The sequence below is a fragment of the Salvelinus sp. IW2-2015 genome, linkage group LG13 (assembly GCF_002910315.2).
Source record: "Salvelinus sp. IW2-2015 linkage group LG13, ASM291031v2, whole genome shotgun sequence".
Lineage (NCBI taxonomy): Eukaryota > Metazoa > Chordata > Actinopteri > Salmoniformes > Salmonidae > Salvelinus > Salvelinus sp. IW2-2015.
Genome location: NC_036853.1, coordinates 6,645,952 through 6,661,655, shown reverse-complemented (window position 1 = coordinate 6,661,655; position 15,704 = coordinate 6,645,952). Strand labels below are relative to the sequence as shown.

Sequence of the window (15,704 nt, the reverse complement as noted above, 5' to 3'; positions counted from 1 at the left end):
TGTGTGTGTGTGTGTGTGTGTGTGTGTGTGTGTGTGTCATTCAGGAGAAGAGAGGACACATTAAAGCTATGATTCCCAGTGCTGTCCTGCTGCATCTCAAGTCTATAAATAGACACATGCAGCAAAATGGACTGGTGGAGCTACTCTGACTGGAAAAAGTCAAGGGGTCTGAATACTTGCCGAATGCACGGTAGTTTCAGCAAAGAGGAAGAGGCGAAGCGAGAGGTCTCACTCTCGCCAAAATCTGTCCAGTGTAAAACCAGTACGTTTCTATGGGAATAATATGCAGACCTAAGCTTTTCACCTGCCTTCCTGCCTTTGGAATGAAGATTTTTAGGGTGAAGAGATGAACATCTCATCATTATATACAGATCTCTGGTTTCAGCCTCTAGTGAATTGGAAAGGAAAGTTGTCGGGCGAACAGTGCACTGTTAGGATGCTGGATTGCCCTAAAGTAAATTGATGTTTCGCCAAAATTATATAAATCACTCCTGTCTAAAAAAAAGGATTCTAAATACTTCACCAGGGAGCATGACTTAATAAGGATCATTAGCTTTGAGATATCAGCTGATGTACGAAGGGCTATATAAATAMATTTGATTTGATTTAGCTTCTTTATTAACAAACAAACAAAACATTGCTGTGGATTGTTTCAAATCAAAGTGTGTTTGGGCAGCCAGCAATTTGGGTAGTGAGCGTGGGAACACGTCTAGCTGATAGAGTTGCGTCTGTCAGTGAAAAGCGTCAGAAATATGTGTGAAGATAAATGTGTCTTAAGAATAATTTAAAATGTTGCATCAAGAACGGGGGGGGGGTATGGTGTGTCTCCAGAATGCATAAATATGTAGGAAAGTGCCCATTTTGTCAACATATTTTTTCCGTTTAACTCCCCACTTACACCACTTGTTTTTTCATCACCTCACACAAGTCAACAAAGTCTTYTTTTTTTTTGTAAACCTCCACTGCGAATGATAATTCCTCAGTATTTAAAAATAAAATAATCTTTCCAACGCTCCCGGCTTCAAAAATCACTAAGCCTCAGTGTGAAAGAGCAAAATATCATGATCCCATATTCCCAGTGGAAACATCGTATTTTTAAAAAAATAACTGCTTTCTGTCCCGAGCTCACTGGCGCAGGAAACTTTTAGGGCCTGGAATAGGCTAGTTGCTACAATGTTGCAAGTTCGTTAGCGACAGTTTCCAGGCAGACCCTGTGATGATTTAATACAATGTTGAACTTCACTAGCAAAAGCTCAAGTCAAGACAGATTTTTTTTTAAACGGAGGCAGACAGACGGAGAAAATAGATGAATTTGATTGAAATAACTGTTTTCTACTGTTTTTATTACTCAGTTTTAGGCATTTGTATCTTACTTAGTTGATGACGGAAATTATAGGTCTACTGCTTCATTGGCCTATAGGCTATCTCTGAGTTCTATGGACATTATAGGTCTACTGCTTCATTGGCCTATAGACATTCTGAGTTCTATGGAATAATAGTCTAACTGACTTCATTGGCCTATAGCACTATCTCTCGATCTCTATGGAACATTATAGTCTACTGCTTCATTGGCCTATAGGACTACTTGAGTCTATGACATATGTTTAGCTCATTGCCTATTGCTATCGTCATGAAATTATAGTCTACGCTATGCCAAGCATTGTCCTATAAATGCTACTGTCTGTCCTATAGACTATCTCTGAGTTCTCATGGACATCTATAGGTCTACTGCTCATTGGCCTAATAGATATCTCTGAGTTCTATGGCCATTATAGGTCACTGCTTCATTGGCCTATAGACTATCTCTGAGTTCTATGGACATTATAGGTCTACTGCTTCATTGGCCTATAGACTATCTCTGAGTTCTATGCTCTCATGTCTTTAGCCGCCAATGGATCACAGTGTATCAATCTGTCCGTATGACAGAGGCTAGTGCTCTCGCCGTAGTCCATTTCAAATTGTAGTTCCAGTGAAACAACGGGGCCCGTCTACGGGACCGTCCAACTGATCTGTTCCCGGCGCCGGGTCTGGCCTACTCAAACACCCGGCTCAAACAGAGGGATGATATGTTAGCTAGCTGGCCATGGCTATCTAACACAGGAACTCATCCAAGTCAAGGTAAGCTCTTGGTTTTATTCATTTATTACCACCGTCAGTGTAACTGCTAAACTTCTTTCTGACTGTACACTGTACTGCATGATTGTAGCGGATTTACTAACGCATTAGTTCTATTTGCTATGTTGACTATGATGTTAGCTAATATGGTGACAACAATGTAGGCTGTGTGTAGAGGTTAGCGGTTATGATATGAAAGTTTGACTTGGAAAGTTTTTTTTGCCTGGTCACAGACAGCTGATGTGTTGTGCACTGAAGTCCACAAGCGAAGGGAAAAGGTGAGAGGAGGAGAGCACGTAGATGCGAGCAGGAAATATATAACGAGCAAAGTGATCGTGTTGTTTGTATGTGGCTGCTATGAAAGTGAACTGTGTTTGCGCGGGATCAGGGGTGTATTTATTTAGCCGATTCTGCTGAAAAACGTTTCTTAAACAGAAGCGAATGGAATGAAACTGGGATAAACATACCTGAATTTGTCCAATAGAAACGCTTGTTTGCAAATCACATACACATGGTTAGCAGATGTTAATGCGAGTGTAGCGAAATGCTTGTGCTTCTAGTTCCGACTATACAGTAATTGGACTAATGATTACACCCTAGATCAGCTAGATGCAAGCAAGAGTGTGCAAGGTGGTAATGAATGTGTCACTGTCTGTCACCTTGATTACTAAAAATGATCTTGACCTGTGAACCTACTTTCTAAAGTTTCATAGACTAGGTTATAGCACCCTCATGATGGGTATTGGGAACATTTGAGTCTCATGTCGTAGACCAAACCTATCGATGTTACATTGAACTGGGTGAATGGAATGTGAAAGAGAGTCATCCAATATGCTGTAATAGAAATAAGGCCGTGCTCATTAAAAAATGATTGTCCTCTCTCATCTTAAACAGCACCGACCGCCGCTAGTGATGTACCAATACTGGACCAGTCGCAGGTGAATGTACTATTAATGTAGCCTACTTGTTATTTGAAAGGACAAGGAGGTAGAACGTTTTGTTTTGTATGTATTTTTTTTCCATTTCTGAGGGTGGCCCTGGTAGGACATAGACTATGGATGGTCGATGATATTACAGCTTACTTTACTGTGCATGATTATTTCTGAATCCTGCCCCTCTCCTTTAACCTTCTGCATGTATTTGTCCTTGTTAAAACCAACCAACCGCCCCTGCGATCACGTTCAAGTCCCCTTCACATTCTAATGAAGATTTAACAGTCATAAAGATTTAACGATCAACTACAAAATGTATTTTGTGGACACAGACTAGTCTAAATGTTTATCGGGATGTTTAATTTTAAAGTAGTAGTGTTTATATTAAACACGGAAACCATCAAAGATATGGTTTATTGACCGTTTATAACAAATGTCTCGCATGGGTGAAAAATTATTCCGTTCTAATTTCATTCAATTTAAAGCCTTTATTCTGTCATTCTATTCACTACATTGACTGGGAATGAACATAAATAATTCAATAAAAGATATAAGAGGGTTCCCTTTTTCTACTATGCGTTTAAAATTATGTGGATAATATAAGGCAATATTCACTGCAATGATTTGACGCGCAAAATTCCAATCCTGAGCAACGATATGATTTAAAGCTCAATCATTGTGTCTCCAGTCTAAAACCCGCATGAAGCCATGATGTCCCGGTATTCCTATCGAGCGGCAGGCAGGCAAGCGTGCACTTCACATTCTTACCGTTCTGTGAGGAGACCAAATGCAGCATCACCACTCCAATGAACGCCACCGAGACCGACATCATTTCTGCTCTTCTTTTTCCAGCTAGCATCGACTCCGGTGGACGATTGTAGATGCCGGTAGCGGGGAAAGTGGGTGGGGTGGCCTGAATGATTGTGTGAGTGGACCGGGTTACCGGGTAGATACCGAGCTGATGGAAGAGCGGCCCCGTCTAATTCTCCAATCAGGTCACGCAAAAACAGCGGCGCGCTCGCTCACCAGAAGGGTGCTGACGCCACCTGTGCAGTGCCTGGTGCGCGGTGATGAAATGGTCAGTGCCTAACCTTAACCCCTGCTCTTACCCTCGCCTTAACAATAACCCTTACCATTTTACATTTCAACTGCAATAGTGGGATAGAGATCCCAGATGGAACAATTTAATCATGGGCTGTGCTAAACAACTACCTTTCTCATCCACCATGGGAAATCCCGCGAGATCACATCTTGTAGGCTGCCCACAGACAATTCATATATAAATATTTGCCGTCTACATTGTGCCAAATTACCTTCCGTAGGAAGGAAGGATGGAGAGAAGGAAGGAAGGGGAAAACTCATGAATATCCATGAGTCTTGACATATAACCCGTCGGGTGATTGGTTGAGCCTTCTTGAGTGCATGAAGTCACTCTGAGCCCTTACCAAAACATAAAACATGGCGGACAATTTCTCTCGCCTTGGATCTGAAACCAGTAGTAACCACCAACTAAAATCAGTTATTATTAGTAACAATTGAAATACGAATCTGACATTCCTGCCGAGAAGGGCATGCTAGCTAGCTACCGTGTTTGATTCATATCAGGCATTTGCTTATGAAACAGCTCAACTAGCTCGACTCGGGAGCTCATCATGCCAGGGGACATACTGTAGGTTTCCGGAGCCAGCGGGTTAGCTAGTTATTATTCCACCATGGGCAACAACAACTCGTTACCAGTTCGTTTTCAGCTAAATATGTTCCAACTCATAACTAGTTTATCCAGTGACCACCGCATTTAGAAGGATAGCAACTGACGGAACTCTAGCAAGCTGGCTGGCTAGCATGCTAACGTTAGCTCACACTGGCCACGCAGTAGCCAATACCAGACCGTTTGTGGAAAGGTAAAAATAACTATTAGTTTGCTCGTTTTTTGAATGATCGAACAGTGAAACTAAAATAGATTGTTAGCTAGCTGGTGAGGGTTTCATTTATTTCCCAATTAACTTGGTGATGAAGCTGAAGCTGTGTTCCACAAGATGTTCGGTCGGTGCTAACTGCTCGTTATGCCGGCAGGTTTGCCAGTTCAAAAATGTATAGCCTAACCACTCAAAACCCACCCACAAGGCCTGAAAACTGTTCCAAAATGTTTTTTCGCAGCAAGAGGGGTTGCCACATTTATCCAATATACCCTCTTTCCATAACATTACCGAGGGAATTAAGAAGGAATAGCAACGTAACTAACGACATAATGATCAAAATTCGGTTTTCCTTCAAAATAATAATTATTGCGAGCTAGCGTGACTTAATAAACTAATTTGAATAAACTAAACTCGCCAGATATTTTTCCATTAATGGATGTCGATTTAACTCGTTTGACTGCCATGATTAAGCAATAAGGCCCGAGGAGGTGTGGTAAATGGCCAATATACCTTGGCAAAGAGCTGTTAGAGTGCCTGGACACAGCCCTTGTATATTGGCCATATATCACAAACCCTCGAGGTGACTTATTGCTATTATAAACGGGTTACCAACGTAATTAGAGTAGTAAAAATACATGCTTAGTCATACCCGTGGTATACGGCTGTTAGCCAATCAGCATTCAGGCTCGAACCACCCAGTTTATAATTGTAAATAAATCCCTTTTGGCGTGCGCATAACTAAATGCGACAGGAGAGTTTGAGTGATGAAAGATAGACAGAGGTTCTCGAAATCAGCGCAAGAAACACTTGGATGAACGTTTAAAAAACAAGGCAATTGTGCCTTATTTTGTTCCAGATGTTAAGACTACAACCCGTTATAAATTGCCTATTTGAACGATTGACTTGTCAAGATGACCCCACCACAGTCTGAAACGGACACACAGACACCTGGCTAAGCCCTGACCTCAGTTTGCAGCCAGGCTTTACTGGGACTTTTAATCCTATTTCACTGTCAACTCAGCCATACTAACAGCATTAGGACATGGTGGCAATCATTCTGGAAATGATTGATCTTATCTTGTGTCTGAATGACCAAAACATTTCTCTCTCCTAGGCTAAATCATAAACACTAGGCCTACTGTAAACCCTTTATGTTAACTTTACATGACACCTTCCATTGCTTTTTGACCATCCCTGAAAGAATTAGGCCTACAATTGCAAGAGCATACAAAGGTAAAGTTGAAAGGCATGACAGAAAGCTTTCAACAAAAATGTGGTTCATATGTATACTGTACAAGCATGAATCGATTCATTACTACCATATTTCAGGTAAACCAGCAAAAAGAAAGAACCAATTTGTAGTCTGAATGTAGTCTGAGCGTTCCTAATACAGTACAGTTCTGCTGCCACCTAATGTACAGATACTGTAGATCAGTGGTGGAAAAAAATTCTCAAGTATTAAACTTGAGTAAAAGTAAAAGCCAGGAGCACACTCCAACACTCAGACATTCATTTACAAACAAAGCATTTGTTTTTAGTGAGTACGCCAGATAAGAGGGACGAGGGATGACCAGAGATGTTCTCTTGACAAAGTGCGTGGACCATTTGGACCATTTTCCTGTCAAATTGTAACGAGTACTTTTGGGTGTCAGGGAGCATGTACGGAGTAAAAAGTATGTTCTTTTCTTTAGGAATGTAGTGAAGTAAAAATAAAAGTTGTCAAAAATGTAAATAGTAAAGTACAGATACCCCAAAAAACTACTTAAGTAGTACTTTAAAGTATTTTCACTTAAATACTTGACACCGCTGCTGTAGATGACCCCAACACAGATATTTATTTAACTAGGCAAGTCAGTTAACAACACATTCTTATTTACAATGACGGACTACTGGGGAACAGTGGGTTAAATGCCTTGTTCAGGGGCAGAACGACAGATTTTTACCTTGTCAGCTCAGGGTTTCGATCCAGCAACATTTCGCTTACTGGCCCAACTCTCTAACCACTAGGCTACCTGTCGCACTGATGATAGTATATGATACATAATACTACTTATGTTTTGTTTTTATAAACACAACAACAAAAAAACTTGTTCTCATTTGAAGCTGACGTTTATCGCAACGAGTAGCATCTCAAAAATACAATGAAATATAGATAGAATAGAACTTCCAAATCAACTAGTAATTTCTGATTTATTTTTTTACATATGAACAAAATAGACTGTCCAATCGATGATACAAATCATGGATGCTATATTAGACAATCAGTGATAAACACAACACAACGAAGAGTAGAAAGAGTAGCTGCTGCCTTGGTATGTTATGGTCTGCCCTGGCAGCAGCTAACGGGGATCCATAATATATACCATACTACTGTATATACATGTCCAGATATAGTTGTATGTGTTTTTTTTAATGGATCTAATAAAAACGTATTTTAATGTTATGGTCATTACTAATGTATACACATTGTATAAAATATAGAACATTTCGATATGGCTGTGGTCTACTATAGAGTTTCCTTTAAACCACATTTGTTTTAACATTTAAAGCATGTTTTCAGATAGAGTTCCTTGAATAACTTGTTAGATCAATAAGATACACATCATAACTTATGGGACTTTACTGTTGCGAGTAAAAGTACACACCCTTTGCACAGTCCTTAAAATTACATCTCAAATACTTTAGTTTTTTCCCCCTACCGATCTACACAACTCACTACACAACACACTACACTACACACAACCTGCTACATAACTTACTATAAAACCCACTACATAACCTACTACACAACCCACTACATAACCTACTACATAACCTACTACACATTGTTTTTGGCATTAACATTTTTGTTATTGTACCACTGACAAACACAACTCTAACTCAGGGATAGGTATTCAGAAGACTTAGAGGAAACCCTGCCATTTTACCTGGGCTTTGCTCCTTCCATATTTATTTTGATCCTGACAAACTCCCAAGTCCCTGCCGGTGACAAGCATACCCATAACATGATGCTGCCACCACAATACATTCCCTTAACATGATGCTGCCACCACAATACATACCCATAACATGATGCTGCCACCACAATACATACCCATAACATGATGCTGCCACCACAATACATACCCNTACCCATAACATGATGCTGCCACCACAATACATACCCATAACATGATGCTGCCACCACAATACATACCCATAACATGATGCTGCCACCACAATACTTGAAAATATAGAGGGTTTCACTTTGTATTCTGTTTTACTGGATTTGGAAAAAACCTTGTAGTTAGAAAAAAAAATGTAATTAGTAGTTTTTTAAATGTAGTTTTACATTTTTCTTTACCGTGGTGTCTTGCAGTATTACTTAACTGCCTTTTTGCAAAGTTTTGAATATTGCTGTCCATCAATGACTCCCAACCAAATTTACTGAGCTTGAGCAATTTTGACAAACACAATGGATAAATGTGGCCAAGAGTTGTGCAAAGTTGGTAGGATCTAATTCACAATGATTCACAGCTGTAATGGCTGCCAAAGGTGCTTTCGTTTTTTATTTTTAATTAACTTGGAAAATGATTTGACATTTTTTCTTCACTTTAGAAATGTGGAATAGGTTGTGCACATCGGTAGGAAAGAAATCTAATTTAATAAAATGTTTAGATTTTCTTTTAAGGCAGCAAAATGTGAAGACTGTGCAAGGGGTGTGTAGACTTTCACTAAGCACTGTATGCTTCACTCCACAATATATATTTCATATTTAAATGTCAACCCTCCACATATATAATATAACATGCATACAACATTCCGGATTCACATCTGCATACAGTATACAGGTGTAGGATCTTAATTTGATCACCCTGTTGTTGCAGGAGATGTCGTGCTCAGCAGGAAATGCAAACTTGTATTGTATTCAAGGTTTAAAAAGGCTTCCACTTAAAAATGTCAGACTTAATTTGCACTAACTAAAAATGTATCTACCGATACAAAAATATCCATTAATTATAATCCACACAATAATAAAAATGTCCTATTGCTGCAGGATTATTTTCATGCTGTGAGAAACTGGGCAAATTAAGATCCTACACCTGTAGAGACATCACATTCCCGTGACATAAACTTTCCCTCCACTCTATAGCACCCTCCCTCTCTCGGGGTCTGAGGGGAGGGTTCATCTCCCTGGACACCATGTCTGTCAGCCCCACAGGGCCAATGGGTTGTATAAACCCAGACACAGCGGCTACGCCTTCCTTTGATGTCAACCAACGAGACCAGAAATGTGTATTCTGTGCCTCGAGGGCAAAGCCTTCCCACAAAACCAGTGTTAACCATCATGCATCACTGGAGCTCCTGCATGTCTGCATATTCTACCACCGCTCTCCACTCTCAGACTTCTCAGTCTCTGTTCACACTTTATGTAGTGTCATCTAGTATGGAAAGGAGGCAACAATGGCTCTCCCGACTGAAGAGTGAATTCGGCAACAGCCCCTTGGTCTCCAACGTGGCTTTCGGCTTCATCCTGATGGGCTTGGAGAAGCTGGTTGAGCTGGAGTTCGAGTGTCCGTGCGACCCCAAATGGAACGGGCTATTTTCTTCCGCCTTCTTCGTCATTCCTGCTATCATGGCCTTCATGCTGATGCTAATCATCCAGGACTGCAGGTACGACCTGAGCGGCTGCCCCAGGACAGTGTCCATCTCCAGCCTGGTTCCGCCCATCGTCTGGCTGATCCTGCTCTTCCTGGACGGACAGTACTTTGCGTGCGCGCTAACAGACTGGAACGGCAGGTTTGTGATTGTCGACAAGGCGGCTCCTCAGAAGTGGTGTGAGCCGCCGCATGACGATGGCACGCTGCAGGATCTCATGGTGCACTCTCAGGAATTATTTGTGGAGTCTCAGGTGAGGAAAACCCACTGGGATCAGTTTCCCGGATGAGGATTATGCCYTGTCCTGGACTAAAACACACTATCAATGGAAATGTTTCAATGAGAATGATTTTTAATCCAGGACTATGCTTAATCTGGATCTGGGAAACCGAACCCTGGTTTTTATTGTCGGTGCCTGTGCCATTAAGAAAAGTCAAGTGTATCATAAACTCAAAACAAGTGTTCAAGATGAATAGCTCTTTTTTTTTTGTAATGTGTGAATATACTGAACCTGCTTATTCTTCCTTGACCCTTGTACATGTGGGATGGTAGGTAGCATGGAGGTGGGCCAGACAACTGGAGGCTCGCCGGTTCGAATCCCAGGTCMAACGGGAAACATTTCCTATATACTGTTTCCTGACATTGTGCCCATGAGCTATGCACTTAGGCATTGCTCCAGGGTTGCTGCACTGCGGTTGACCCTGTGCTTTCATCCTATCAGGGTGTGTGTCTTGGTTTTCCTAGAGGGGGTTGACTTGTAACCAAGAAAATGCATTTCTGTTTTCCAAGTAGCAAACGGGATACAAACCCGGGTTCCCACGGGAGCAACCAAYGTCTTAGACCAATAGGAAATTCACTATTGGTCACTGGGCAGACACTRGTTTTGAAGTTCGCAGGCAGAGTTACCTCATCACGTGACCATTACAATTTTTAAAAATGAACTAGGCAAGTCAGTAAAGAACAAATTCTTATTTACAATGACGGCCTACCCTGGCAAAGCTAGGACAATTGTGCACCACGCTATGGGACTCCCAATCACGGCTAGTTGTGATGCAGCCTGGATTCGAACCAGGGAGTCTGTAGTGACACCTCTAGCACTAAGATAGCAGTGCTTTAGACCGCTAYGCCACTCGGGAGCCCCATGACCGACTCATGTCCACTACATCCACAATATGTATTTTCTTCTAATGAAGTCTTCTTCTTCTTCTAGGTTATTGGTATTGCTCTGTTGATATTCATCTGTGTGGGACTCATAGTGTACGTGATCAGAGAGAGCTGCCAGCAGGAAGAGGAACTCCAGGAAGTCAACAACACTTACGAGATGTATGAGATGACATGACTTCGACAACATCATTAAGCCAAAACCTGTTTTTTGAAGCTATGGGAGAGAATTCATAATGTTTTCTCTACAAATGCCTCAAGACTGCAAGACCTTGTCTCTCCAGCAACTTCTAAAGGGAAGGGAACACTGCCGGTACCTCCCTCTCCAACCAAGGTGCATGAACAGAGGTGCAAACAGAGAAGAGGAGGAAATTCACCAACTTGGCGATAGAAATGCTTGTTCTTATTAAAACCAACATGTTTTGGCCTGTAGCCTTCTTCAGGGCCCAGTGACTTTTACCTTTCCTGCAAACTGTACATGAATGTTATACTTTTGGAAATTATACTTTTCTGATGAACAGTTTTTTAAAGTAGTGGGGGGGGGATATTTGTTGGTCTATCTGCCCTTTTAGAAATGTTCTCTGTAGGTGTCAAAATGTGTCCCAATTTTTGTAAATATTAAAATGTGTTAAGGTATGGTCACGTTTGTATGTAAGGTATTTATAGCAACTAATAAAATMATTTTTTCCAAATTTTTTGAGAGATTTGGTCAGGTTGCGTTGACATCAAATAGCCCAGCTATCATTTATACTAAACAATCAAATAGGAGCTTTTACATACATTGGTACAAATTATGTGTTTATTCCATTAAGTGACGTCTGTCCCTCTCTTTGCCAAACAGCAGATGGACTCACACACACTATCTGGCACACCTTCTGAGACCCAGCAGGAGATGTGGACACAGACAGATAGCGGACAGAAATATCGACTCCCGGTTTTAACCCCCCAACCCTGGTTACTGGGCTGTCTATGTCACCTCTTGTCTTGAGCTTTGGTTACATTGTGGACATTCTCAGACCAGGACAAGAGTACAAAGTAACCAAGGCCATTTTCCTTTTGCGTGAGTTAATGCACTGAAAACAGGGACTATGATGATTTAGCAGGTTATCATTGGTCCCCAGCACAGAATATCGGGTGCTGTGAGAGTCAAAGGTCAGGGAGTACCTCGTTACGCAGTTTCTGATTGGCTCAGACAGATCTGGGACCAGGCTACGTACTATTCTAAAAATATATATATATATTTAACATCAACATAATAACAAAGTAACTTACAAAGGAAGAGGAAGTACACCAAGCTTTCCACCCTCCGGGTAAAAGTGGGCCCATTACTTCTGAAGCAGCCATAAGGTTTCAATGATCCTCGCAGACAGTGAATGTTCCCGAGTGGCTGAGTTACAGTTACAGACCTAAAAATGGTTGTCTAGCTATGATCAACAACTAATCTGACAGAGCTTGAAGAATTTTGAAAAACAATGATGGGCAAATATTGTACAATCCAGGTGTGGAAAGCTCTTAGAGACTTACCCAGAAAGACTCAGAGCTATAATTGCTGCAAAAGGTGATTCTAACATGTTTTTACTCAGGGGGTTGAACACTTATCTGATCAAGGTTAAATATTTACAAATGTTGTTAGAATTGTTTTGTGTAAAAATAATTACAATTAAATCCATTTTGATCCCACTTTGTAGCACAACAAAATGTGGAAAAAGTCAAGGGGTGTGAATACTTTCTGAGGGGCACTAAGTCTCGAGAATGTAAGCTATGACGTTGGTGACTCTCCGGGGGAATGCCATCTTGTCTGTCACACTCTGTGGGTGTGAATGGGATGTAGGACAGAGGTGACGGGGCGATGACCAAATGAGCTTCACCTTGGATGGTCCACCTGACATTGTATACCAGAGGAAGATCGTCCCTCCACCAATCCCAGGATCCATAAAACTTCCATCCTGGAGAGAATGGATCAACTCGCTGTCTTCAAGGACCCGAGCAATCATTTCAGCCATGTTCTTGTGAAACCCRAAAAAGGACACTTCAAGTGTCCTTGAGTGAAGCATGATTTTTCGGATGTTTACTTAATATAAATTCACCAAAGAAGTTTTAATGGAAGCCACCAGTGTTAAAGGATGGTGATGTAGGTGTAGTGGGGGTGAATTCTACTTGATGTATTTCACTGGTCATCCCCAAAGCCAACACTTACTTTGGCCACCTTTCCTTCCAGTTATCTGCTGCCAATGACRTGAATGAATTGCAAAAATCACTGAAGCTGGAGACTTATTTCTCCCTCTCTAGCTTTAAGCATCAGCTGTCAGAGCAGCTYACCGATCATTGCACAGTACCTGTACGCAGCCCATCTGTAAATAGCCCACCCAACTACCTCATCCCCATATTGTTATTTATTTTTTTGCACCCCAGTATCTCTACTTGCACATCATTATCTGCACATCTATCACTCCAGTGTTAATGTTAAATTGTAATTATTTCGCCAACATGGCCTATTTATTGCCTTACCTCCCCAACCTTACTACATTTGCACACACTGTACATAGATTTTTCTATTGTGTTATTGACTGCACGTTTGTTTATCCCATATATAACTCTGTGTTGTTTTTGTCGCACTGCTTTGCTTTATCTTGGCCAGGTCACAGTTGTAAATGAGAACTTGTTCTCAACTGGCCTACCTGGTTAAATAAAGGTGAAATAAAAATTGTTTAAAAAAATCTACCAGTGGTTTGACACTCGCACCACTGTGATGTCATGGCCTTTGGAATGAAGCTCTTCCATGACAACTCTCATGTTGACCCAGTGGCTTCCGTCCAATGGGTACACCGGGATTTTACCCCTATAGATGCTATTGGACAGAGTGACGAGCAGTACAGCCAATGAGATCAGTGTTGGTTGATATATCCACTCATCCATGGTGAATCGTTCACTGGAAACCTTCATAAAATACAAGGAAGTAGATGTCAATCAATCCCATTAATTAACTAGCTATCAGCTATAGTTTTGAGCACATTCTATAACATCAGACATGTATAGGAATCAGATAATAAAATTCTCTATTTGGTCCTTTTTATACATTTGTTTTTGAGCTGTTAGTTCAATATTCAACTAATAGGTAACCTAATCTATGCTAACATATACTGTCATCCTAGTCCTATCCTAGATCACAATTACATACTGGCTCATGCTTGGCGGGGTCGTGTTTCGGGGGAAGCATGGCTATCGACCTTTACCTCTCCCGAGTCAGTACGGGAGTTGCAGCGATGTTACAAGACTGTAACTACCAATTGGATATCACAAAAAAAAGATATTAAAAAAAAAATATTATACTGGGTCATATTCAGATGGCCTCATAGTTGCGCAAGATCATATGATACAGACCTGGGTTCAAATACAATTTGATATAATTTCAAGTACTTTTGCTGTGAATAAGCTTAGAATAAGCTTTGCTGTGGAAATGAACCAGTAGAAAAAGGTACAAATCCATCATTCCAAGCAGACTTAAGCAAACGCCCAAAAGCATTTGAAAGATTTGAAATAGTATCTGAACCCAGATCTTATCTGGGGGAGGGTTTATGGTTATGCAACCAGCCATTATTTCATAGTATATTCCGACGGCTGAAAATCACATTAGGAAGCACAGAATGGGTTGCGGATAGGAGGAGCAGCTGGAGGCTGCTGTTGGTTTGGTGGACGTGAGACTCGGCTGGTGGTTTGGTGGACGTGAGGTGCTGTTGTTTTGGTGGCGTGAGGCTGCTGTTGGTTTGGTGGGCGTGAGGCTGCTGCGTTGTTTGGTGACGTGGCTGCTGGTTGGTTTGTTGGACGTGAGGCTGTGGTTGGTTTGGTGGAGTAGACTGCTGTGTTTGGTGTGGACGGCTGTTGGTTGTGACGTGAGGCTGCTGGTTGTTTGGTGGACGTGAGACTGCTGGTTGGTTTGGTGGACTGAGGCTTGCTGGTGGCCTTTGTAGGACGTGAGACCTCTGGTTGTTTGTGGACTGGAGCTGCTGCTTGTATTGTGGACGAGGCTGCAGGTTGTTTGGTTGGACGTTGAGGCTGCTGGTGGTTTGTGGACGTGAGTACTGCTGGTTGGTTTGGTGGACGTGAGCTGCTGGTTGTTTGTGGCGTGAGGCTCTGGCTGGATGGTTGTGGTGGATGGGCTGCTGGTTGGTTTGCGTGACGACTGCTGTCAGGCTGCTGGTTGGTTTATGGGACGTGAGCTGCTGTGTGGTTTAGTGACGTGAGGCTGCTGTGTTGGTTTGTGACGTGAGACGCTGGTTGTTTGGGACACAGGCTGCGGTTGGTTTGAAGCTTTAGTTTGGCCTGGTTGTAGCTCGACCAAAGCGTCAAGAACAGAGCTGGGTCCCTGACTCGTTAAGTTGGCTGTCATCCAGGCAACTGTGCATCCAAAGCCGGTCCTCAAACTGTTATTTTGGTCATAAATGCACACATCATTCAGGTTAAGACCAGTTTACCAGCCTAGGACCCACTAGACAAAGCGAGTCAACAATACTCAGAAGGCTACTACGTTTGGTTTACTAACAGTACTCGTCATGTCAAGTCAAGTTTGTTTGGACAATCACCATCGAGTTTCATGCAAAGCACCAACCGTATCTGAACCGACTATGCTATCAACTCCTACTGCTCATATCAATCCTAAGAAAATTGTTTGAGAAATCACAACAGGCCTTAGCCTGAAATCCATCACCTTTTGTTTTGTGCTAACGTTTCTACTCTTGTACTCTTGCGTCATTGCTTTGGCGCATGCACCGAGGATGGAATGTTAGCCAACATAACCAGACGGATACTTCCAGGCTTTAACAGGACCACTATGTTCATAAAATGAGTTGGACTTTATGAGATGATATTGAATATGTAGACTCTTTACATTAGTTAGGCTTCTTTAGATAACCTCAAAATATGTTGTTGAAAACAGCCCCCC

The 15,704-nt window shown here is 41.7% G+C and overlaps 1 protein-coding gene across 1 annotated transcript; it reads left to right on the top strand.

Moving 5' to 3' along the window:
* Window positions 1–7,256: 7,256 nt before the first annotated feature.
* On the top strand, window positions 7,257–11,457 carry LOC111971495 (calcium homeostasis modulator protein 2). Its single transcript, XM_023998296.2, has 2 exons — window positions 7,257–9,857; window positions 10,815–11,457. Exons 1-2 carry the CDS (start codon window positions 9,216–9,218, stop codon window positions 10,941–10,943), a joined length of 771 nt encoding a protein of 256 aa, XP_023854064.1. The 5' UTR covers window positions 7,257–9,215; the 3' UTR covers window positions 10,944–11,457.
* Window positions 11,458–15,704: the final 4,247 nt, after the last annotated feature.